This window comes from Zosterops lateralis (genome assembly GCF_965231275.1).
Source record: "Zosterops lateralis genome assembly, chromosome: 1".
In the NCBI taxonomy this organism is placed as follows: Eukaryota; Metazoa; Chordata; class Aves; order Passeriformes; family Zosteropidae; genus Zosterops; species Zosterops lateralis.
Window position 1 is genome coordinate 128,093,481 of NC_139762.1, and position 26,100 is coordinate 128,119,580.

Here is a 26,100-nt window from a genome sequence, read left to right on the forward strand (position 1 = left end):
AGCGCCAGAGCCGCACAGTCCGCGCCGGCCGCCCGCCCGCACCGACTCACCGCGCCCGCCAGCCCGCCCGCCGCGCATAGGTAACGGGGCCGCCGCCCGGGGCCGGCCCCCGGTACGCCGCGGGTCGGGGGCGCCCGGCGGGGCGGCCGGGGGACGGCGCCCAGCCCGCCCCGCTCCCCCCGGGGCGGCTCCGCGGGGAGGGAGCGGGACGCGGGGGCCCTTGTCCGCCGGGGGCCGGAGGGGAACAGGGGGAAAGGCCGGCGGAGGGGGCGGCAGGTGAGGGCGACCCCGCGGCCGCGGGGAGGGGAGCGCCAGCCCCGGCGGGCGGGCGGGGGCCGGGGCGCGGGCGGCGGGCGCTGCCGGGCGTGGTCTCCCGCCGGGAGCCCTCACGGGCGCCAACAGCCGCCCCTCGGCCGCGCTCCTTCCTTCCCTCCCTCCGCCCGGGCCTCCCCCAGCCCCCTCCCGCCGCCCAGGCCCCCCCGCCCACCCTCCCCGCCCCGGCCCAGGGTCCGGCAGAGAGCGGCGGCCTCCCCGAGACCGGAGGGGGCTTCTCCTCTCCCGCTCCCCCTCCCCCGTGCCCAATCCCCCGGGAACGGGCTCGCGGGCTTTCCCTATTCCGGGGCGGGGACGCGGCATCCTCCCCCGGGGCTCCTGGGCGGAGGGGCGCGGGCTCGGGGCGGGCCGGGCTGCGGCGCCCACCCGCCGTGACAAAGGCGGCGGGCGCGGCCAGGGAGGGAGGGGAAGGGGAGGGGAGGAAAGGAGGAAAGGAGGGGCGGCCGCAGCAGCGCCCCGGGGCCGCCCGCCCGCCCCGCCCTCTGCTCCGCCCGCCCCCGGGCCGCTCCATTTTCTGCTGTCACCGCGCTGGCCGTGCCCTGCCCGCGGCAGCGCCTAGCCCTGCGGGGGCCCGGGGATGATGATGCCGCCGCCCGGGGATGATGCTGCCCGGCGGCCCGCGGTGCCCCCGGGACCGGTGGCGGGGCTGGTGCTGTGGCCGCGTTTGCCCCGGTGACGCCGAGGGGTAAATAAGCACCGCCGAAATCTCGCTTTAAAATGGCTCCTTAACCCCGCCGAGAGCGGTGTGGGCAAGTTCTGCAAGGCGCGTCTGAGAACAAACGCCGGGTTTGTGCCCCCCTCTTGGGGACAGGAGCTGTTAAAACTTGCAGTCACCTTGGATGTTAAAATGTGCTTAATTTATTCCCAAAGACGGGAACATAGCCCTGCCATTGTTTCTCCTAACGTCACATAAAATGGCAAAAGTCTTGGTGGTTAAAAATGAAGATGCTTGGTTGGGGTGTGTGGAACGTGCAGAAATGTATAAAGCACTCATCACCAGAACTGGTTCATGCTTTAATAATCTTATTAAGCTTTAAAGGATAATGTACCCCGAAAGCACATTACCAGTTCCTCCAAATGATCAAGTTAGGATACACAGAAGGATGAGGGACAAGTATTTGTTCTTCCTGTGCCAAAAGAAATTTCTCAATACCTCTGCTCAGCAGTGTTCGATTTTTTAAATTTTTTTAAAGTGCTGATTACACAGATTATGGAGCATTTCAGCCAGGTTGTGCTATATGAAATACTGATGTTGAGGTAATATTTTTAAGTAGTAAAATTTTCTTTTGCCTCTGAAAGTGCAGCCTCCTGGGCAGAGCAGCAATACCTGACACAGAACATCCCATAATGGGGATTGCCATTTTGGGAAAGGGAGTTAGCATTTTGGGAAAGGTGTACAACTCACAATTCAGATATTTGTTGCATTCTGACTTTTTAACATCCAGTGTGGGGTTTGATTTGCAGATTTTTATGTGAAGTATCTCTGCATGTAACTATGATTCTGTTAAGGCTCAGAATGCTGCTTGGTTTTATTTGTCCAGCCTTTATTTAGTGTCTCCTGTGGAAAGCTTACTATTGGATATTTTCTTTGTCAATTTTGCTACACTGGTAATGTAGTCTTATAAAAGAGTGGTTACAAAAAATGAGGATCATTTTTCTGCATTGAATAGAAATCATTTGGTTCCAGTTCACCTTTGGATGCTTTTGTTTGTGTTTATTAAAATAACATACTTTTAAAAGTTTACAGTTTTTCAGGAGGAAGCAGTGGTTTTAACTCTCTACTCCATGTGTCCATGTGTTTGAGCATCCAGTGCTGCTAGTATGCCTTGTGTTCTGTATTTCATTTGTACCTCTTACAGTTCCAAACTGCTTAGAGAACACAGGTTGCTTCTGCCTATGAAGTTAAAACAGCTTTGTCCTTGACCACTGTCTGAATAATGCCTCACTATTTTTCCTCTTTAGAAATATCAACATGGATAAAAATGAGCTGGTGCAGAAGGCCAAACTGGCTGAGCAGGCTGAAAGATATGATGACATGGCAAGTTGCATGAAATCTGTGACTGAGCAAGGAGCTGAGTTGTCCAACGAAGAGAGGAATCTTCTCTCTGTTGCCTATAAAAATGTTGTAGGAGCCCGTAGGTCATCTTGGAGAGTCGTCTCAAGTATTGAACAAAAGACGGAAGGTGCTGAGAAAAAACAGCAGATGGCTCGAGAATACAGAGAGAAAATTGAGACTGAGCTAAGAGACATCTGCAATGATGTGCTGGTGAGAAATAATGATACTGTTGATCCATTTTTACTTAGAGTTGCAGAGTAAATGGTGCTGGGTCCTCTGGGACTGTTTCTAGTCTGTCAGTAAGACTGTGGTCTCCTATACTATTTCTGATAATAAGGGTTTAAAAACGTCTGAATTTTTATTTCCCTCTAACGTGCTGATTATTTATATATAATTTATAATTATGAGTGCTAATAAATTTGGAGATGTAGAAACATTATTGTACATACAGTAGTAGTTATGAAAGATCAACATATTTCCTTGAGACTGAAATGTATACAGGTTTAGTTTGGGGGTTTCTCCTCCCCAGTGCCCTTCCCCCTTAATGCAGTATTTGTATCCTAGCTCTCTTTGATTTCTGCAATTTTAATATGCTGCTGTGGTTGTAAGAGGTAGTTCTTACTCTGTGGAAATTGTGCCCCTCCCTGGGTAAGATGATGTAATGTTAGTTATGACTCAGCCGTGCAGAAAATTGCCTGCAGGAAGAGGCAGTAGAAATGCTGTGATACCTGCTGAAACCTTTTTTTTTTTTTTTTTTTTTTTTTTTTTTGGTAGCAAACTAAAAGAGTGTTCAAATTAGGCATTTTGTGAGACTTGTAGTTATATTAAAATGTGCATGTGCAAAGCAAGCAATGCTGTATTTTCACTGAGAGGCTGGTTTATAAAATCCAAACCTCTTCCAAATGCTTATTCCAGATTGTCAGGTTTTTTTCAACTGCACACGCCTGTGGTGCTTCAGTGAGTAGATGAGGAGCAGCTGTTCAGTCCTGCAGCCACTTGTGAGGTGGAGGTTACTGTCAGCAATAGTTGTCTCCTGAACTGGGGACACTGCTGGCTGTCATCCCATATGTGACAAGGGATCACCTGTAGGTGACAGAATGACATGCGACATAAGGGAAGTGTCAAATAGCTAAGTACCTGAAGATCTGATGCCTAATGAAAGTTAAGAGCAATGACTAGCATAAATTTTGCTTGATGTGTGAGATAACTAAATGATAAGTGTAGTGATAGCTTCTAGAAGATTGTTTCTCCAAGGGTTTGTAAGAGTCAGCATGGACAACTGAGTCTTGGCTTCCAGTTCAGGGTGGCCACTGTGGTTATTGTAACACACCCAATTTTGTATGTTTTGTTATCTTGTGTAAGGATAACTCTTTAACTTCTACTCTGAAAATGAAATGCAGAACCTACTCATAGGAAAGAACTGATTTACTATTACTTGTGTTGTAAAGTGGTGGCTCATCTATCCAAGCCAAGGAAATGAGGGTCCAAATCTGGCATTCTAATTGGTTGTTACTTCTTTATTTAATTACTTCACTAATGGGAAAGTCAGGGTGGGGATGGATGCTTTCAGTTCAGGGTGATTTGAAATTCTTTTCTAAGCTATATTTTGTTTTAAGAAGTTATTTTAATTAAGTCTCAGCTTAGAAACCTTAGAAGAATTTAGTGTTTGCAATTAATTTTTTGTGTGATAATAGAAACCAGGTTAAGGTGAAACTGGCTTTTATTGTGCATGCTAAATACAAAAACTAGATCAAAACCCAGCTTTTGAGTTTGCTGCAGCAGCTAGAGTGCCTGGGAGGGGAGGAATATGGGTGGAGAGTCTTGCTACATCTTCTGAATCTCAAAATGGACTTGAATTTCTCTTTGTGTTAATGAGACATATATTATTCAAAGAAGTTATTGTTCTTTGACATGTTACTATTTTTAAGAAGCTAATGACTGACTAATTTTAAACATTGCCAGTCCAATTTTTCTTAATGCATTAAATAAAAATGACTGTCCAGAAGAAACAATGCCTTAGGCAGCGATTAGCAGTAATAAAACTACCTTTTTTGACTTGGGTTTAAAAAGAAAAAAGGTAAAACTTATGTATTCAAAGCATAAGATATAAAAATACTTTCAAATGACACGTGCTACCTTTGATGTTGCAAATTACGTTGAAGATTTAGAGTCATATTTAAAAACATTCTCTTGTTTTCTTTCTTGAAGTACCCTGTGCCTGTACATTCTTACTCACCCAGAAACATGGCTGACTATTGCTTTATCCACTTTGCTTTAACAGAGAAAAAGAGAACTGTGGTAACATTCAGTTGTTGATTCTGAACAGGAGTCTGCACAATGTACATGCAAATGTAGAACTAGGGTTTGGTTTAGTTTTTGAGTTTTATTCCTGAAGACCTCTGTAATTTTTATGCAGCATAATCTAGTCTATAACTGTTTACAGAAGTGAACAGCAAGGCTTACCCAGTCTTAATTGGTGTGAAATATGCCATTAATTAATAAGACCTGAAACGTTAAACTTTCAAAGCTTCTAATCATGAGTCTTATCAATTAGAGTACAAAAGCAGCTCTGCAACTTTTGTATCTTTTATTGAGGCTGTGGCTCTGTTTGAGCTGTTGTTGTGTCTTCAGTTGTCTTCTAGTGTCTTAAGTAATGTTTAATGCCCAAGGGTGTTACATCACAGCTGAGTATGACTGCTGTCCTCACTTCAGTGTTGAAGGGAAGAAAGCAGTTTAGAGAATGTGTTTGTCACTAGAAGAGTGTGGCCAAAGCTCCTGCTCTCTTCCCTCATTTATTGGAATGAAATCTAGTGTACTGGAAGAAATAGCTCCTCTAGTCCTATAGATACAGAATATACTAAACTCTGCCTGGGCTTTGTTGCCATCTCTTCTACTAATTTGCAGAGAGAATAGAAGCAATTAATGATGAGCTTCTTTCCTGCTTCATCACTGTTGGGCCCAGTGATAAAAGTTTTAATAGTTACGTGGTCAGGTCTGAATGTTCATTTTTCTCTTTTACACCAACCTTGCAACAGGAAAAGACAGCGTTTTCATCCTTGCTGCTTCCTGCATCTTTTTTCCTTCAGCCTGCCATGGAGTACCTCTGCAACTCTGCAAAGGGTTGAATGATTCCTCTTGTTTCCTGCAGCCTCAGAGTGCTGCTGTACAAAGAAGAGGCACCTAAAATACCTTGTTCCGGCACCAATCCTGTCAGATATGCATTTAAGTATATTAAAGTGTAATATAACCAGCTCTGGTCTGGAGTTGATCTGGTAGTGCTGGTAAACATCAAGTAATTGTGACACAGTGAGTGTAGAACAAGTTCCTTGCACTGTGGCATTGAAGACTCTATTTCCAAAGTTTTCAGTAGTAATACAGTGTGTGTGATGATGGCTGGAAGGAGGTACATTGCCATGCTTGAGCATCTGAAAAGTGCTTTGAGTATTATAGAAAATTTCCAATTGATACAGGAAATTAGGCTTTTAGTTAAGTACTTTGCCTTATGTTAGCTGAGTATGTGCTTCACGTTCTTTTTCAGTTTTTATAGTAGAAAGGAGGGTCTGTCTAAAGTACCACTATAATGATCTACAATCATCTTTTATTTGTCATTTCCATGATAAAAATCGTTATTAATATAACAGGTGTGGATTTTCTTTAAACTGCTTTTTGCCATTAATAGAAAAGTGAGTTGTAGCTGAAGTGATTCAAATTAAATCTGCAGTAAGCTGCATTTTTCAGCTGACAAGGGTTCCGAAGTGCAGAGAAGAATGGAGAGGTCTTTGAATAGTTAACACCCTGCACTGCTTGTATGTTAAACGTTCTCAGGAGCTCTAGTAGCTTTCAGGAAGTCTCTTACATGAGCTAATAATTGAAAACATGACTGGCTATCTTCACATTAGTATGAACATAATTCCAGACAGTTGCACTCTTCCCTAGGCTGGCACATACTGCAGCAGTCCCTGCACGTCTTCCAAGTGCACAGTATGTGGCAGTTCCCATATTCTTGCCCCATCCCCAGTCTTCTGGGTGATGCTGCTTCCTCCTCCAAGTTTCACCACAGAAATGCCCTAAATAAATCTCCTCTGGCAGTGCCCAAGCACCCTTTCACCCTTTCTTTGCCCTATTAGTTGTTAAAGTCTTCTGCAAACCTTGACTGCCCTTCAGCCTTCTGGAGTTACTGTTACACACAGGTGCTACTCAGCACTTTCTCCCCAGTCCTTTCCTGCCAGAAAAGCAGCCGGTTAATGGTATTGTTTAGGACCTTCCAGTAAGATGAATTGTTTGCTTTCTTCACTACATTATTTCTTCGGAATTTCACCCTCAGAAGAGTAAAAAGGTACTCCTTGTGTGCTTATACTTGAGATTTCTTTGCACTTGTTATGGATGTTTTACTTTATGGAAGTGGTAATTGGTGAGAGCAGAAGATTCAGTTATATCTCAGATTAATGACTTTAGGTTTACATTTCTTTTTTTATGTATATGTTAGAGAGGGGGAGTAGAATGTTTAGTAACCTGTCATGGGGCTGCAGTTCACTGGGGGAAGGGAGTGTAATTCCATTCTGAATGCATCTAAATGGCTTTTTAAAGAACATACCACAGAATTAATGCCTATTGCCATCATTCTTAAATTACTGCGGAACTGTTTTCTAGTTGCCTGCAAACATCTAATAAGTTACTATGTTAACTTCTATAAAATGTTTAATAATTCTTAAGGACAGAGTTAAGAAGTTTGGTCTTCTCTCCTGCAGGAGGCCACATGGTTTTTGACATGCAGATGTGTGAATTGTCTTTTTATAACTCAGCCAGCTCAGTGTGTCCTCCTGATGGTTAAATGTACCTGTAAACTGACAATACCATTCAACCTTCCTGCTATGATGATTTCTGATACTAGCAGAAAATTCAATGTTCTGACTGAAAAATCACTACCTTCAGTTCTGTGACTCTTTCAGGCTTGCTTAATTTTTTATTTTTTATTGCACTTTGTCTTTGAGTTCTGTGTCATGTTTTTCAGAAAAAATAGAGGAGGCATTTGTAGAACCTTCTATTTGCAAAAATGTCAGTTGCAGAGGGGGACTAGGAGTTAGAAATCTAGGAGTTAGATGCCCAGAAGAATTGAGGTTAGAAGGGAGGTCGTGTTCAGCTCTGCTCAGAACAGATCTGGTTGAATCACTTTGCTCAAGGACTTGTCACTTAAAATTTTATTATCTTAAAGTGTGGAGATTCCACAGCCTCTCTGGGCAGCCTGTCTTGATATTTGTTCATGTTTATTGTTAAAGAAAGAATATTTGTGTGTAATCAGAGCTTCTCATGTTCTAGCCTGTCTGCTGCCTCTTGTGAGGACACTGTAGACCTCAAGGAAAGGTCTGGCTCTGTCTTTAAGCAGCTGTACACAGCAGTAAGATCTGCTGGTCTTCTCTGGGCTGAAGAAACCATCTCTCTCAGCCTTGCCTTGTACCTCATGTGCTCCAGCCCCATAGTCCCTTCAGTATATCTGTATTTTCCTTGTGCTGTGGGGCTCAAACCTGGACATAGAACTCAAGATGTCATCTCAAGTTGTTAAAATTTACATTAAACGAAGGTCATTGGTAATGTGTTAGTGGCATATGTGAAAGTACTTGAGTACTCTGGTTCACAAGTGCTTCTCTGAGTGAACTTACATGTATTGCAGAGCAAAATGTAGCTGGGATTTGCTAACTTAAAAGAGTGGTTATAATTTAAGCTTTTGATTAACTCTCCATGTCTGTTTTTTTCAGTAACAATTTGGTTGGTATAATTGCTCATACATATTGAAGGTAGGAAGCAGAGGCAATTTGTATCAACCTTATTATTTTACTCACTTCCCTCATTATTTCACTTACTTACGTGATTGTAACTACACCCTTTCAGGTTTGGGGGTTTTTTGGTTGTAGTTTTTTTTGTTGGTTGGGATTTTTTTGGTTGCCTACAGTGAAATCGGTGCCTAAGCTAGAGTAATTTCCTTTACTTTTTAAAGCAGTTAGACTGTTGGAAAACTGTTGAATCTTTGATAATTAAAACATCATTCGTGGATCAGTTTAAACATGAGATTACTTGTCTTGTTTTTAATTTATTCTAATCTTAGCAAGAAGGGCATCCATAATGTTGACACATATGTTTAATGTTTCCATTTATCATAAAATCAGCTAAGGTGTTCTGTATAAATGCTGCTGCTTCTTATATTAACTCTGCTTGCACATGTGTATACACCTATATGCATAGGTCTACATCCTCTTGCATTTATTGGAGGTAGAAAAAACCTTTATTATAACCACTAGCCTGCTGTACTAATTTCATTTGGCATTAATGTTTGATAATTTGCTTTGATTTACAATACAAATTATTTTACTGCTCAAAAGCATGGAAGTGACAACTTGCTTTATTTGACAGCAGCCATCATTGTTCAAGTACTTCATGTACCTACTGCTGGTACTCAGTTCTAAACAGCAAAATAAAGTAACTTGATAGTTTAGTCACGTGTGATGGATAACTCTTCATCTTCTTTGTGCTGCTGAAGGAAGAAGAACTATATTGAATGTACTTGAAATTTCATGAAACTTCTTAAATGTATTTGTTTCACTGGTTGGTTGCTTACAAGTCTAAGAGCAGAAACACTGCATTGCTAATGTATCAGCTTCTTCTTGTGCCTGTGGAAGCTGTAAGTGGTAGAAACATAAAATTTAGAATATGAGCAGAATTAGTGCATTATCTCTGCACATCTGTACAAGCAAATACTGCACTATCTCTGGTTTTATCTGGAAACTTCTGTCTTGTTCCGTGCACATTGACAGAAGTGCATTTCTGACACAGCTTCTCAAACACTTGTACTTTGCTGTGGGCAGACATCAGCTCCTGCCTCTGAAGCTGGTTGTCCCTTCAGGCAGTAGTTGACTACCATTTTTAAATATTTTAAGAAAGCTTGTGCTATTAAAATTGATTGAAGAGAATTAATATTGTGATTATTTCTTAAAATCGGGGGGTTTTTTACTGAATGTTAACTCTTGTGCTGTGGATTATTTTTCTTGAAATCTGACAAGATTGGCAATACCTCTTCAAAGGAGAAGTAATAATAAGTCATGTTCTGCTAAGACCAACTGTAAATTCTTATATTTTTTTATCAGATAAAATATGTTGGACTCAATAATCTCAGGGGTCTTTTCCAACCTACTTGGTTCTGTGATTCTATAAGGCAGCTCAAATGAGGCAGAAAAAAGTTGTCAGTTGGTTTTTGGTGGTGGTGGGGGTTTTTTCTGGATATTACCCTTTGTGATTATGTTACAGAAGATTTAACAAAGGTAGTCTAGTCTTTTAACTGGTCATTTTCTCCTAGTGCAGATTTGGTTTATATTGCTAAAATGGCATTTTTCCTAATAAAATGTTTTTATTAATAGGATAATTTAATGCGCTATAGTCAATCCATATTCTGCTTCAGGAGGTTTGCAATCTGCTCAGAGTGCAAGCTGCTAAAAGATAAATGGCTTCTGCTTCTATTTCTGAGCAAGGATAAAAAGTGTTGCATCATATTTATGGGGAGTTTTATTAGTATTTGTTTAGAGACCAAAACTGTAGAGTCTTAAGACAGCTTAATACGTGTTCTGGTTTGGAGTACAGCTGCAATAGCTGTAGCTGAGACCTACATCCTGGGCAGAAATTCTCACCCAACTCAGTTGGTGTCAGTTTGTTATTATCTCAAGCTTCTCAGAGGATGTTGTGAAAAGAATAATGGTTGATGCATCTGGTACCATTTTATTTTGATGGAAGTCCCCAATATTCAAGAAGCAGTTTAATGATGTGATGGTGAGGAAAAAAAGGCCCAGGTAAAAATTGCATTTTGACTTTGATTCTCAGTGGAAGCTGTTTATTAAGATCCAGAGCGACGCCTCAAAAAATTTAAGACTTTAATCCTAATGTTTTTCTGTTAAGTGTCATTACAGCTGCTGCCTTTCATATGAGTTTCCTCAGAGTGGGTTACTGAATTGGAGAGGTATTTTTGCCTGTGCTTCAGGATTTGGTTCCTTCACTATCATGTTTGTCATGCATGCTTTGGTAAAAAACAATGATTGGTATGAAACACCTGAGGAACCTTTTGAATTATCTCAAGAGTGTATCCTGATATGAGACACACTTGCCTCCCTTGCCATAAGTACTAATTGGAAAGCAAAACAGTAGAAGAAACTAGCTAGTAAAGGACATGGTAGTCTAAGTTGGGGAAGGCAGAAGTTGGGGAAGTTGTGTGGCTGTAAAAGAGTGAACTGAGATGCTGCTCCTCATTGCCCCAGGTGCTGTACATTTCTTGTTTGGCTGATCATGCCAAGCACCCTGGATGCCTTTTTGTGCATTCAGCTACTTCTTACTGACTTGTATCTATCCCTTGGCATATGTCTCAGCATAAAGGTTATTTTTCAGGGTGCCCTACTTCTTCCATGTTTCCTCAGCCTGCCCATATGTGATGCTGCTTTTGTTCTCTTTTCTAAGGATACACATTTAGACTGGTTTAGTAGTATTTTTATGTATAAACTAAGATTTCTTGCCACTGTTCTGTCATATGGGATTTTCTTCTGTCCATTAGTCCTTTGAGGTCTTTTTTGCAGTTACTGTCTTACTACTCAGACTTCATTTCCTCTACTCATTTCCTTCCTAGCTTTTCACCAGACTGACTACAGCAAAACTGCTAATCAAGTGTACCTTTCTCTTGTTCTTAGCAATTCCACGTGACCCTGTGCACGTCACATTTCCCACTGTTGCATAAACGCTGTGAATTACTCCACAGTCAAAATTTTCCCTCCCCCTTGAAGGTTCTTTGTCCCAAATTCTGAATTCCTCCCCTGCTGAGGGTCGTGCTTCTCACTTCATCTCTTCCAGGCAGCCTTGTCACCTTTCTCAAACTTCTGCTGCTGTTTCTGCAGGCAGCCAGTTTGATGGGAACAAAGAATAACTGGTACAGAGAACAGGCAGCAGCCTGGTTTCCTTCTTCAGCAGATGTTTCAGCAGAGATCTCCAGTGCCTCAGCAGCCACTAATATTGACAGCTTTTCTTGTATTCTTCCAGTGAGCAAACTAGTAGAGAGAATTCTGTGGCTACCTTTAAACTGTAGCTTCACTTTGGGCTGGAGTAGAAGGCTGAGCACAGTCCTTTTGGTTTTCACAGGAGGGTTGGAGGTCACCCATGAGGCAGCAGTTGCAGAGCCCTTAATCCCAAACTCTGGGCAGAACTGTAATCAGGAGCAGCATAGTAAAACTGGGTCAAAACAGGGTGTGGAAAGGGATTGTCTAAAAATCTACCTTTTAAAAATGCAAATATTTATCTCTTTTCTCCAGTGATTCAGATGGATGTGTGTATATGAAATGACTGGCCACAAATGGTTTAATTAAACCCTTTTTAATGTGTGTAGCAATCTCTGCAGTGTAGTTAATTGTGTGTCTTGTTTTATAGCTCATAAGTTTCCTAATCCTCCTGTGGAAAACAGTCATGGAAAATCACTTGCTAGCTTCTAATGGGAATTGATAGTGTCCTTTTTTTATGAAACTGAGAAGGAGTTTAAAGACAAAAGTAACAGTCATGTACCGGTAGACAGGTGTCTGCAGCTTCTTCTCTGGTGCATTGTGAGTATTAAGGTTATTTTGATGTAATGGGAGTTTGAACAAGTACTTTATGTACCTACTACTTTGTGTGGAATGTGGACAAGAAGCCTGTTAAAGGTTATTACCTCCAGAGAAACCACATCTGGCTCAGGAAGTCTCTGGGCATTGATGGAGGTTATGAAAAGCTTGACACTTTCTTACTTTGTTTATGTGTTTTCCCAGTGGGATCCTCTTTTGGGCAGTGTTGTAGTGAGGTTAGCAGACAGGAGTCCTGTCAGCCACTATGATCCCTCTTGTGTTCTTATAATGTCTTGGAGAAGGATAGTGGAATGCTGTTACATCATGAAAATACCAGGCTGTTGTTGTTAAATATTAAATTAGTTTCAGGCTGAGCTTATAAAAAAGATAGTTTCTTTCATGAATTTAAAAAACAAGAGTTCTTCCATGTCATCTTCATCCCTGTGTCATTTACCATGGGTGGGTGACAAGTGAGTTGACGTTCAGCTAGTACTCTTGTATAATTTATTCTCAAAATTAGAAAAGACATCATAACTGTTGTTAGGTATTTTTTGGTACTCCATTAAAACAAAAAAGCCTGCTTATTTATTAAACAAAAAGCCAGGTTATTTCAGAGAAGAACTGGTACTATCTAAAGTACCTAAAGTTTTTCAGTGCATTCTTTTCAAGTTTTGCAATTTTGCACCTTGGTTCTTCTGTGCAAGAATAATATCTTTTTATTTCTCCTATAGTTTTAGTGGTTTTATTCAGTTAGATATCTTAATTATTTTTTTTCATATTTAAAAATAAGGCTTCTCATTCTCTGTACTTTAACTATGTATTATCCACTAATTGCTACTAGATTCTCCTATAATCTGGTGACTATTCTTATTTTCTTGCTTGTCAGGAGGGAAATATATAAATAGAAAATGGAGTTGTTGATGCAATCATCTCCAATGCATTAGTAATTATCTAAAGTTTCTAGGCAATAATATGTACTGAGACCAAGCCTTTAATAAAGGGAAATAAGCACTGAACTAGAAGCAACAAGGCAAAACTGAGCATTAAAATAAAATTAATTTAATGCTCTTATGGTGGATTGTGGATTTGGGAATGGATTTCTGGCCCACACAAGTCATTTGCCAAAGACTCAAATGGTTTTAAAACAAGAGTAGTTTTACACTTCAAATGTGAAGTCTTTGTGTTGGCTTCCTGTCTTCAACTGCAGGCCTCACCACAACAGTTCCATAACTGAAGCATTTCCACTTGCAGTAAGAAGCAGGCAGACTTTTAGGAGAGGATTGGCTCTTGGGGTTTTTTTGTTACTACTTGTTAGGCTTCTTTCACATTCCTAAGTAAGTCTGATAACTCTTTAACCTTTCAGACTTTATCTCACAAAACCATGGGAAAAAGTGCGTAGAGCCTTTCATGAAAGTGGCTCCAAATGTGATGTGCTTCATGTTGACACCTGTTGACTGTATCTTGTTGAGGCAGTAGAATATGTGTAATAATGAAGTCAATTTCTTTCCAGTTTAGTGTTTCAAATAAGCCAGATTGAAGTTCACCGTTAGGATAATTCAAGTTGTGTGCAGACAGCTTCTGGCATGTCTTTGGAAGCAAAAACTTTTCTCTGGTACTTGCTGAGGGTGAAGGAAGTCCCAAATCTTACCAATGGATGTGAGCACAGCTGACACCTCCCGAGTTGGAACATGTTTGTTGGCCAGTCCAGAGAACCAGGAAGCTGTTGACATAGTCATAACCAGAATTGCAGGTGTGAAGTGTTGAAGCCTGATCTTTGAACAGCCAGCATATTAGTAACAGTTGATATTCAGATTTAGTACATCCTTTAAAAAAAAATAAAAGTAATCCCCATTAAATCTGTCTGAAAAGACTTAGAAAAAGTGCTAGATGCACTTGTATAAGGTATTACAGGTATGGGCTGAACATAGGACACATTAAGACACATTTAGGACACATTTTAGTTGTCCTAAAATGCTGCTGCATCTGCCTAGTTGTCTGCAATGGTATGGTTTGTTTCACAGCAGTCAGATTCTTGCTGTCAAATTAAATGCCCTGACAATTACTGCTGTGTCCTTGGAGGGTTTCAAGGGCAGGGAGTGGTCGTTTAGTTTTGTACAGAAAACTGTTCCCACCAGATGCTGATCAAGATGCTGTAATTAGCTGCCTGCGTATTAGTATATATCAAACCTGGATGGGAGTTTTGTGTGATAGCAGGAATGTCATGAACAAGCATGAGAACTACCTATAATGTAATAATAGACATGTGCTGTATGGACTGCAGCTGTTAGTATGAATTGCAGTGATGCGGATCACACATCAACTTAGTAAATACAGACCACTTGACTGATCCAGTCTTGGACTGGCTGCTACCACTTCAGTGGCCTGTTTGTTGATCAGCTCTATACTGGAAAACACTGCCCTATCGATTGGTAAAGGAGAGAGAAGGTGGGCATGTATTGCTGGTACTGCTTAAGCTTTGGACAATCAACTTATCAATAGGACTTAAATATCAAGATATTCCTCCTTGTGGAAAAAAATGTATCCTCCAGATGTTTTGCAGTTAAAGCTATTAAAATAATCCACAAGATAAACTATTCTCCATAAGCTGATGTGTTGGCAGATAACAAATTGTTAGATTTGTTGTGCTTTTTATTCTGCTGTCTTCTGTAATTGAACTTTAAAAGTTTAGTTGTTTCATTGGTCTTACCTGTCTGGTTTTCTGTAGCCACCTCTATGCAGGTTATGCTTTCACAGCCACTCTAGGATAAATCTGAATCTTGAGACTAACTTTAAAGGAGTGGTCTGTGTCCACTTAAGCCAGTAAAAGAAAATAGATCCTGAAATAAATGGACTAATGCAAAGACAAAAAACTGAATTTATAAGACTAAATAAATAATAGGATAGAGCTCTCCTTTCAATCATTTCACATGCTAGATTTAAATATTAATCTGCTTGCAGGTTTTATTGTTGCTGTTTATGAAGTATTTGGCATAAATAAAATTCTTCCAAAGATATGTGGCACACCAGTCCTACGTGTTGTTTGTATAGAATAGACTCTTTCATCCAAATATGAGTAAGCTCCCAGTGCAGTTCGAGTTGGAATCTCTTTGCATTGGCTATATTCTGTGAATAGCTGTTCAAAGGGATTTTCTCAGTTCATGTCTTTGAAATTCAACGTGGCTTTAGAACTTTTTGCAGTACAAGATTTACAGTGTTCAAGCTTTTGCTCTGCTAGTGTTGGTCGGTTTAAGATGACCATTAGTCTTTCCACCTATCTCTCTGCTGGTGCAATTCACCCATTCAGTTTGCAAACAACTTTACCCCATTTGTGATCTAAGTGAAGTTTAAATCTTGGAGCTTGGTTGCTGCTGTGTGAGTAGAGCTGTATGTTTTAATCACATGAACTTCTGTACAGGTGAGGAATAATTTCTGTTTCTGGAATCACTGAAAACATTTTGGTGTGGCCAATTAATGGAGGATGCCGAAGGAGGGCAACTCCCCGCAGTGCCAGAAGTGTAGGTGCAGACTGACACACCTGGCTTAATTAGAATCCCACAGAGAAAAACTAGTAAGGAGCCTTGTTCTCAGTAGCTGGTAACCTTCAGTTGTCACTGGAGTTTCTTGGCACTCAAGAAAATGTCATAGCTGTGATCCTTTAAGCTCTCTGGTGGTGAGGACAGAACGTGTGAGGAGTTACAAAGCTGAGGTGTGTGACCCATAAACCTGCTGACCTCCTGCTACACCCCAGCCTCACTGGGACAGAGCTGGCTCTGAACCTTCCCCTGGCATGTTGGGATGCCCTCAGAAGGGTGCTGTTGGCATGAGGCAGCTCAGCAGCCCGTTTGACTGTCTCCAGAAAAATACTTCTGCTGCTTACTGGCTTGTGTTGAGTTCCTTCTGTTGCCAAGGAATTGTCTCTGCTGTCATTTGGATGGGAAGTGAGGACATGCAGTATTTTTCAGCATCTCCCTGTGTGGTTATAAATGAAGTTATATACCAAGCCCCACAGTACTGGAAAGGCCTAATATTAAAGGTGAATGAATAAATCCATTATGTGGAAGCCACGAAAGAAAGTGCACTTATAAGTTTTTATCTCATTGTTTGTATCTCATGCATAGGCATGGCTGAACCTTGTCTGGCTTGCATGTCTGTCAGCCTGATTTCTTTATTATCTGTCTGCTGCAATAGAAGTCATGAGAGAGATTCTATGATGGGTCACTTAATTTTGAGGAGTTTCATGCAAGTTTGAGTCTAACAATAAATATTCATTATTCATATAAATGAATTAGCAGTACTTTAATTAAAGAAAAAAGCAACTAAAACAAAAAACCAAGACTAGATTTGCTCTTCTTGCTCTTTCTGTTAATTACAGTTTTCTGTAGGTTAATAGTTGGCCTGTTAATCAGAGCAGGTACCACAGGTGCCCATGTCACAGTGCAGTAGTTGCAGCCTACCATGTCCAGGGTAAGCCTGTCCCAGGAGTGTGTCCTGTTACATGTTCATTTAACCTGCCAGGTGGCCTTGAGAGGAAAGTGCTGTAAAGCAGCTGTCATTCTGTAAGTTGGAACTAAATTAGTTTGTCCATTTCTGTGGTATCCTTGGAAATAAAAGCTAAAAAAGCAAAGCAGAACTGCAGTATCAGTCATCTAATTTATAGGGAAAAAAAAAAAAAAGATGGCCAGAAATTTGAACTAAAACCTCATTTAAAAATACTTTCTGCATAGCCTTCACCAAGTATATGTAACAACTTCTGATTCAATTCTGACTGTTCAGGTATGCTGTACCTTTTCTGACTTTTAAATAACTGGTTTTTCTTTTAAAATCTGACTTCAAGCACTCAATATCACAAAGTCTGACAAGCTTGTACCTTAATTTGACGGAATGTGTTGGAGCTAGCATCTTTTTTTCCTTTTTTTTTTTTTTTTCTTTTCATCATAATAGAGTTCTCACTAAATTACATGACTGCCTCAGCTATGTTAACTTGCTGTGTTAACAAGCAGTTAGAATAATCTAGAAAAAGCTGGTCTTAACTGTCAGCCAATGGGGAGGATTTGGTGGAGTGACTCCAGAGATCTGCCTTTTCTTTGGAAGATAAAGGAAATACCTGTTAGGGCAGCGCATAAAGTCAAGTAGAGGTGCTACAGAGCTGAATGTTAGATTATGAGCTGTCTGGAAATGCAAGAATACAGGTTCACCTTGAACTTGAATGCCAGTAAAGCATTCAAGTTAATGGGAACTAGGCTAAGGAGACTTATTTATTACCTGTGTATGTAAAATAATTTGGTCTCTGATTTGGCAACTGATACATCAACTCCTTTTATTGTATTTTTTGGATGCAGACTTTCTTCCATGGTATACCCTCTGCCCAGAGTCTTTGGACTAACTTATTTTTGCCAGGGTTCTGTATAATGGCTTACAGAAGGCCATCCTTTGGTCATAAAAAACTCATCTGCTAAATTGACACAGCCTCCTCCTCCCCATCAAGGCACACAATGCAGCATTCCTTTTATATCTAGAATTGGAATCCAGAACACGTTCTCTAGATGACTGTGTTATGTAGGATGTGAAGAAAATAAGCAAGAAGTGAAGCTGTCTTGACTTTGAAATAAATTGAAATATAATTGAATTGTTGGTTCAGCATATGTTCAAAACACTGTGTTCTTTGTTTCCCTTTTAGTCTCTGTTGGAAAAGTTCTTGATCCCTAATGCTTCGCAAGCAGAAAGTAAAGTTTTCTATTTGAAAATGAAAGGAGACTACTACCGCTACTTGGCTGAGGTTGCTGCTGGAGATGACAAGAAAGGTATTGTATGTCAGCTCATGGATAAACATTGTCCAGTTAGATTGCTTTTGGTGAGGCAGTGACGCTCTAATTTTAGAGTAATTCTGATTTGGATGTAAATTTCTTTAGTAATAGGCTTCCTGTTTTCTGAAGGAAAATCAATTGTAAATTGTTGGCTTTCAAATGAGTTACAGAAATTTCCATGCGCATGCTGATGGAAGTGTTAAACAGACACTGAGTCACAAAATCTTGAAATTGTCTCCAACTTCCCGCATGCATGTATCTGGTTTATCACTGAAATACTGGTTTGCGTATTTCTGTCTGGCTGAATGTTAAGGGTTTTACCTCTTTGTTGTCTTGTAGCTTTCTGAAGACTTATTCTTGCCATTTCTCCTGCATTTCTACAGAATGTAAGAAGTCTGCATAGGTTCAGTGAGCAAGGAGGGTAGAAACAACCTGGAGGAGAAAAGGTTTAATAAAATTAATCTTACTGTTAGGAAAATTTCTTCTGTAACCATGGTAGTTTAATGTCCAAATGTCTTCTATTTCCTCAAGTTTCTTATATTTTCGTGTAAGTAGCTTGTCACAATTGCAGGTAAGTTGCCTTCACCTAAATTTAGTTTAAAAAGTTAGTGTTAGGTACTTAACATTTTGAGTTCCTTACCTGCTGTGGTTGGAGGTAACAATCCTAACAGCATTGCTGCCTCCGTGCAGAGTCCCCTTCACTTCAGAGCAACACATCAATTGAGATCCAGCTCACTGCAAACAGTGCCAGGCTGTTTCCTGGAGCCACTTCAGGGCTGCTGGCAGCGTGCCCTGAGGAGCAGCACAGTTGAGCACAGAGCCAGCCTGGTGTGTCAGGCTCACTTGGGCTGCCCAGAGCCTGCAGGAGCTGGGGATGGGAACCCTCGGGGTGTGGAGGGCGGGGCTGTGCGGCACCGCCCTGCCCTCGGCAGCACCAGCAGCCCATGGCTTGTGCTGCTCTCACACTGAGAAACCCCCAGTATGGCACAGAACAATGTCTGTGGGACTTGAGAGACTGGATTGGGTTTGGCATAGATGTGAAACAGACATGGAATAACTTCAAGGGGATAGATGTGTCTGCTGTACTGGCATGTGTTATATCCATGTTACACAGTGAAGCCAAATTTTTTCCCAGCATGCTGAATAATGGAGAGTTACACAAAGATCCTGCTCGATTTGATTTCTGATGTTTACTGCATGCAGACTGACCCAGTCTTGGTGACTGCAGAATTGTATGTTTTACCATTACTTTAGATCTGTTATAGAGAGTTACCGTGTTTTCCTTTGGTAATTTTAGTTGTCTCTGTTCACATTCATAGGAGATACAATGTTTTGATTCCCAAAGTTTCTTTTTCTGTTGAGGATTAAGTTACAGGCTCTAAAATTAGACTGTGAAAATCTTTGTTGAAAGTGCTTTTAAAGTTTATTTTTGTTTAGCCCAGTCTCCTGGCTGAGCAGTTTTTGGTGGGTTTCCATTTTTTCAATTCATCCCCCACCTCCAGTGTTCATGTCACATGTTTTTCCTGTATGTTGTCTGTGACCTTGAAGGAGAGCAGTTGATAATTATTGTTGAGGAAAAAATGGCTGCTGAGTTGGACACTATTCTTTGACCCATTTGCAGTAAATACAGCAACAATATAAAGCTCCCAAATCTAGGAATTGGATTTTTGCCTTCATAAACCACACTTTTTATTTTATGGAATGGTGCTTCCTTATGGCAGTTTAGCAGACAGGAATGTCAAGCAGGTACCTCACTCTGTTTTATCCTTGAACTTTGGAGCTGCACTTCATAAGGAATTCAAGGTTAAAAACTTTTTTATAGTGTGTGACTGATGTAAAAATTAACAGAATACATCAAATTATACACTAAGTGTTCTGAATTGTTGCTCAAAAGGTAATTCTCTTCTCAAATAAAGAGAAAACTTCAAAACAAAGTGTATTTTATGTTAAAAACTACTAAAGCATAAAACTCAGCTTCATTCTCTGAAGTTACTTGTTTTTCATTCTGCTTGTTCTGCTTTTCATAAACAGCACCATTTTCTAAGGCTTTTCCTTTATGAGAAGAGTTAAACGTTTCTCACAATTTCTAAATTTAACTTGCAGTAAACCTAGTTCTTCTCAACTGTACTGTACTAACTTCTGCATTTTCAAGATGTTGGGGCAGCTGTCTGATCTGAAGCATTCCATTATTAGTGATGAGTGGAGAGGGAACCATGTTGATGAACTGTGCAGTGCGTGTCCTCACTCTTCCATGTGGAAGAGAACAATATGATGCTTTAATTTTGGTGAATATCTAAACACAAACAAATAGTGGTTGCATGGACATCCTGAGTATTGATATTCAGTTGTTTTCAGACTTGGAGTCAAAACTTCTCACTGAAATCCTGCTGTATTTTTTGAGTCCTTACCTTAAAATTCCTTCCTTTGTTTTTAAATATGTGTGACTACACTCTTGCAGACACCATGCTGGATGCATTTCTGTTTCGATCCAGAAATGTTAGGATTGGAGTCCTTTTTGCATCTGAATTGCATGACTTCCTGCCCACCTTTTTCTCAGATGCTGGTGGAGAGCTGAGGAACAAGTGCCCCTTTGTGCTCAGCATCCAGCGCCTCCCTGGCCCCCGCGGCTCGTGGGCTGTGCTGGGCTGGATCTCTAACTTGTGCAGGCTCCGAGTTCAGGTGCCTTCAGTGAGGAGGGAAACTGCTGAGCTCTTCAGTCTTCATACACACATTGTAGTTACTGGGTTTTGCCAAGTCTTAATAACTTGTACAACTGAACCAATTAAGAGTGACAAGAGATTAATCTCTAAAATAAAGGAGCCAGATTATTAACTTTCTTCTCTTTAAAGTTTATAGGTACTAGAACTTACAAGTTAGGTAAAAATGCTTTCCATGTCTGCATTGGAAATAAAACTATATTGGAAGCTTTTAAGTATATATATTTAATTTCAGTTGAGGTATGGCACACTATTTTTGTTGAGCAAACTGAATGGAGACTCATAGATGACTGTTACTGAAAGGGTTCAGCATGACAGGCAAAGGTCATCATGGTTTCCTGTGACTAAAATGTGGCTCTCTAATCCATTGCAGTGTTTAAAGACATTGAAATTGTGGTACTCTATCAAATAGATGGTGGGTTTTATCTTCAGTGCTACAAACTGCTGCAAACATTTGTAAATGCAAATAGTCACAGGCTGTCAGGAAGAGACTTAAACCTGTGATTTGTTCAGTAACAACTTCCTTTCTTTTTAATCACTTGAAAATGTAATTTAATAAAATTTTCATTAAATAGCAACTTGTTAGGTGAAGTGCTCATTCACAGGCATTCACTCCTGACATGGTTTCTTCATGCAAGTGTGAACACAGTCCTGATTGTATGTCTGGATGCAGTGTGTGAATTACTTACTTGTTGTGGGTTTTGTTTGTGTTTGTTTTTTCCCTGAAGGGATAGTGGAGCAATCACAACAGGCATATCAAGAAGCTTTTGAAATCAGTAAAAAGGAGATGCAACCAACACATCCCATCAGATTAGGCCTGGCTCTGAACTTCTCAGTGTTCTATTATGAGATTCTCAATTCCCCGGAGAAAGCCTGTTCCCTTGCAAAAACAGTAAGTCAAAGAGGGGGAAATTCTGTAAAAATTATTTGCATAACCTTTTGTCACATGGCTAATGGAATTGTTTGTTTTTATAACACTAGGCTTTTGATGAAGCAATTGCTGAACTTGATACATTAAGTGAAGAGTCATACAAAGACAGCACGCTAATAATGCAGTTACTGAGAGACAACTTGACAGTGAGTATCATCAAAGTTTGCATATGGATTACAGGATTGGTCTTCCTGGCACTCCAAGTTGTCCTTTTTGTTCCTGGCCATGGAGCTGTGTCTTGTCACTCAGAAACAAGTCTGTAGTACATCATCTTGAGCTAAATCTTTTTCCTGCCTAGTTTTTGATTGTTTTGTTGGGTTATTTTTTGGTTTGCAGGCTAATTAACATGATTTCCTGACAAGTGATGAATTAACCACATTTTCCAGGTTATTTTATTCAAGGAATCTAGCATGTTTAAATGTTGAGCCAGGACTGTGACTATAGCAAACCTACTACCCAATGTTAAACAGCATTTGAGAATAGAGTTGCATTTGCCTCTTTAAAGCTTATGTCAAATTTCATTTAGCTTATTCTGCATGAATGTGCAAGGAAGAGATTCTACATGAAAACTGGAAAGAAAACTAGCAGCTAGCAAGTCCATTTAAGGACCTATTGTTTAGAGGGTTTTTGTTTGGCTTTAATTTTGGTAAAGCTGAGATGGAAATCAGTGCTAGCCAGGCTATTCCACAGCAGTTGTAACATAACTGTCTTAATTCCTTTTTTTTTTTTTTTTTTTTTTCCTCCTTGGATTCACAGCTGTGGTCCAAGTTGTCAGAATAATCAAAATCTTCATCTTGTGTGCGGGATTTTTTTTTTTTCCGACTTTGAACTTCAAAACTGGCAAAGATAAACATCTAAAGCAAATGAAACTTAAATGTAACCAAACATGCAATAGTGTAATTAAATTACTTAGTTTATTCCTTGGTCTATGGGGAGTTGCAAGAAGAAATGAAGAAGCAAGAAATGAAAAAATAAGCAACAATTCTTGTTGCCACATGTAGCCCCTTCTTAATACTTTGTGCTTCTGATATCAGAGACCTTTGCAAAATAGCTGCACTACTTTAAAAATAACTACGAGTAAAATTGTACAGTTGTATAAAATTGGAGTTGCCATGGTTTCTGTTTTTGTGTCTAATATTTAAATTCTCTTGTCTTTTGGAGCTTTTTCCACTGGAATGGCAACTTAACACTGCTGCAGAAACTACTTGTAATTGTTCCGTTTGTTGCTTACAAAACAAATGGAAGTGATTTCTCAATCTCTGTATTGGAGACAGATACAGGGTTGGCATTGCTCTCAATGTCTGTGTACTGTCCCCTTGAGTGGGATTGCTCAAGAGCTGCCCTCTGAATGAGTGGTTTTGAAACAGAGAATAGAAGCTGACTTTAATTGCTGGCTTCCCAGTAACACTAATGTAAATCTTGTCATAGCAGTTGGAAAGCAGATTGTTTCACACCGGAACTGTGTTACCACAGTGTGTGAATTAGGGCAGTAGGCCTGATAATTGATGTGAGCTTTCCATTACAAGGGAGAAAGCTGTAAACAGATTCCATATTCTTGAATGAATAATGTGTCTTGCCTTAAATGCTTAGTGTGAGCTGTATGAGTGCACTGATTCCATGTTTATCCAAAACTTCTTGAGGTAGAAAAGAACTTTTGATACATGTGTGACTGACAAAGACTACAGTGACTTTCATAAGTGTAAAAAAGGTCTGTTTTGCTAGTTATGCAGGTGGAGTCTGAGGTAGGTGGGCTTTAGACAGTGATTCAGCATGTTGATCAGTTCTGTGCAGTAGCACTTTCCTCAGTTGTTGGTTCTGTTTTACCTCGAGTCTTGTATGGCTGTAGAAGTCTGTGTTCATTCTGTGTGGGGACTAAAGGCAGAGAAGTATTCAGAGGGCTGTTTAACATATTATCAAAATCTGTTATACTGGAATTGCTAGATAATTTCTTCACTCTGTTATGACATTTTGTTTTCTTTTATTAAATAAAAGGCAGCCCTTCTTCCTAAGTGTTTTCCTCCCACCTCCAGCAGATTTGTTAAACTGATCTCAATGTCTCAATTGGTAAAATTGGTAATGCCCCTTTCATAGCACTCAGGCCTTTCTGTCTTAATGAATGTATATTTTAGATTGGACATGAGGAAAATTTTCATCACTAAAAGGGTTGTCAAACAAGGTGGCCCAGGGAAGTGATTGAGTCACCATCCCAGAAAGTATTTAATTTGTGTAGATGTAGTATGGTGAACTTGGCAGTGTTAATGGTTGGACTTGATGATCTCGAAGGTCTTTTCCATTCTAAATTACTCTTGTGATTGTGTTCTAGGGGTGATAATTTAGGATAGAAACCTCTGATAGACTTCTGATAAACTGTTCTTAGTAACTCTTCCTTACAAGAATAGCACTGAAATTGAGACTGATGTAGTAAATTATATAATGTACTAAAGATTGCAGTGCAGGTCTAGAAACAGGCTACTGGTGTGCTGTTGTCTCCAGTAAAATAACTTGCTGCTTATTGCCTTCAGCAAAGAAGATTAAGTGCAGATACCATGCATAATATTCAGGGCAAGGACAAGGCTACTGGTCTTGTGCAGGTTTCACTGTTGCTGTTTCACCTTCTGATCCTGAAAGCATGAAATGTTTCTGGTGATGGATTTTAAAAATAAAGGCATTTTGTAAGACTTCAGTGATATAGCACTGTTGGTGGAGAGAATTAATTGGTTTTATGTTTTACCACTTTATACTGTAGAGCGTGAATGATTTGGTTAATGCTTCTCTAACTCCATAAAGTCAGAGATGACAAATCACACTGGGCTGGGAATAGTTTGGAAGCAGCCAGCATGGAGATATTTGGTTCACAAAATAATTTCTTGGCCCTGCTGTTGCTCTGGAACTGATGCTCAGTTTCCTTAGCTGGTAGTTAACCTTGATATATGGTTCCTTAGTATGATTTTATGGAGCTGAAAATAACATTTTGTGCATAGTGCATGCTTAGCCTGATTCTCTTCCTTCCTTGCCCTGCCTGCCAAGTTGGCAGCTCAGTGTTCTGAAAGTTGCTAAAGAGGAGAACAACTAACTGAACAGAGCCAAGGAATAGAGATTTTGATTAAATATTTTGGGATTTAAAAAAACAGAAGAAACCTTCAGATGCCTGTTCTGAAGAAAAGGTAACATTTGCTGTAGCATTGGATGTGGAGAGATACCTTTACTGAAGCTATTCCTTCAGAAAGGGATGTAAAACTTGCTTGAGAAAAAAGAACATTTAGCTGTTCAGTAGGTCTGATTCTTGCCTGCTTGTTAATCATATTTTAGTGAGCCTTGTGAGTAAGAGACTTGGTTTTTGGCTGTTCATAAACTTGCTCATTAAATGCAATGTAGAGTTGGGTCACCTAGAACTGAATTTCCATCTTGTCATAGCCAAGAAATAGATTCATGTTACTGTGTGCCTTTTCTTTCTCCACAGTGCTTATGGCTTAGAAGTTGCTATTATTAAGTCATAGGCCTTCCTTCTAAAAATTACTTACTAATTATTAGTAATAAATGTATATAATGTACCTGTTACTCTGTTTTCTTTCCTAAACAGTTGTGGACATCGGATACCCAAGGAGATGAAGCCGAAGCAGGAGAAGGAGGGGAGAATTAACCAGCCTTCCAACTTCCGTCTGCCTCATTCTGAAATTTAAACAGTAGACCATTTGTCATCCATGCTGTCCCACAAATAGTTTTTGTTTACGATTTGACAGGTTTATGTTACTTCTATTTGGATTTCTATATTTCCCATGTGGTTTTGTTTAATATTAGGGGAATAGAGCCAGTTAACATTTGGGGAATTTATCTGTTTTCATCTGAGGTGGCCAATATAGGGTTGTGAAATTTTTATACAAGTTTTACATGTTTGGCATAGTACTTTTGGTACATTGTGGCTTCCCACAAGGCCAGTGTTAAAACAGCTTTCTATGTCAGGCAAAGATGACTGCTTGCATATTGGTCTGTCACGATGGAAAAAAGGGATAATCAATGTTGCAGCCACAGGTGTAGTTAGTCTGAATATCCAAGCTGGAGCACACATGGCTGCGGATAAACCGATGTCCCATAGATATTGCATGTCAGGTGAACATGTGACATCTGTGGACTATTCCAATCAAGTGTACATCTTTGATTGCAGCTGAAGTGTTCCTTAAGACAGTTCGATAACCCAGTCAGCTTTCTCTAGAGAAGGACAGAGAAACGGTTCACATTCCATTATTTGTAAAGTTACCTGCTGTTGCTTTCATTATTTTTGCTACACATTTTATTTGTATTTAAATGGTTTAAGCAACCTAAGAACAAATGTACAAGTAAAGATGCAGTAAAAATTGAATTGCTTGATATTCATAATGACACTGTATATCGAGCACAGCAGTAAAACAAAAACCCATGTATTTAACTTTTTTAGGTTTTTTGCTTTTGTGATTTTTTTTTTTTTTTGATACTTGCCTAACATGCATGTGCTGTAAAAATAGTTAACAGGGAAATAACTTGAGATGATGGCTAGCTTTGTTTAATGTCTTACGAAATTTTCATGAACAATCCAAGCATAACTGTTCAGAACATGTGTATTAAGTTGATGTAAGTGGAATAAAAGTTTTATGAATGGACTTTTCAACTA

The 26,100-nt window shown here is 40.1% G+C and overlaps 1 protein-coding gene across 1 annotated transcript; it reads left to right on the top strand.

The window, feature by feature from the left end:
- Positions 1 to 26,100, top strand: YWHAZ (tyrosine 3-monooxygenase/tryptophan 5-monooxygenase activation protein zeta). The gene is made up of 6 exons (XM_083880085.1): positions 1 to 80; positions 2,296 to 2,599; positions 17,681 to 17,804; positions 21,253 to 21,416; positions 21,506 to 21,601; positions 25,036 to 26,100. Exons 2-6 carry the CDS (start codon positions 2,306 to 2,308, stop codon positions 25,093 to 25,095), a joined length of 738 nt encoding a protein of 245 aa, XP_083736211.1. The 5' UTR covers positions 1 to 80; positions 2,296 to 2,305; the 3' UTR covers positions 25,096 to 26,100.

What these genes read in the sequence shown, in the direction of transcription:
- YWHAZ (XM_083880085.1), top strand. Translation starts at nt 2,306, where the DNA reads ATGGATAAAAATGAGCTGGTGCAGAAGGCCAAACTGGCTGAGCAGGCT. An exon ending in ACATCTGCAATGATGTGCTG is followed by an intron (nt 2,600 to 17,680) that starts GTGAGAAATAAT and finishes TTTCCCTTTTAG; the next exon opens with TCTCTGTTGGAAAAGTTCTT. An exon ending in CCTGTTCCCTTGCAAAAACA is followed by an intron (nt 21,417 to 21,505) that starts GTAAGTCAAAGA and finishes TTATAACACTAG; the next exon opens with GCTTTTGATGAAGCAATTGC.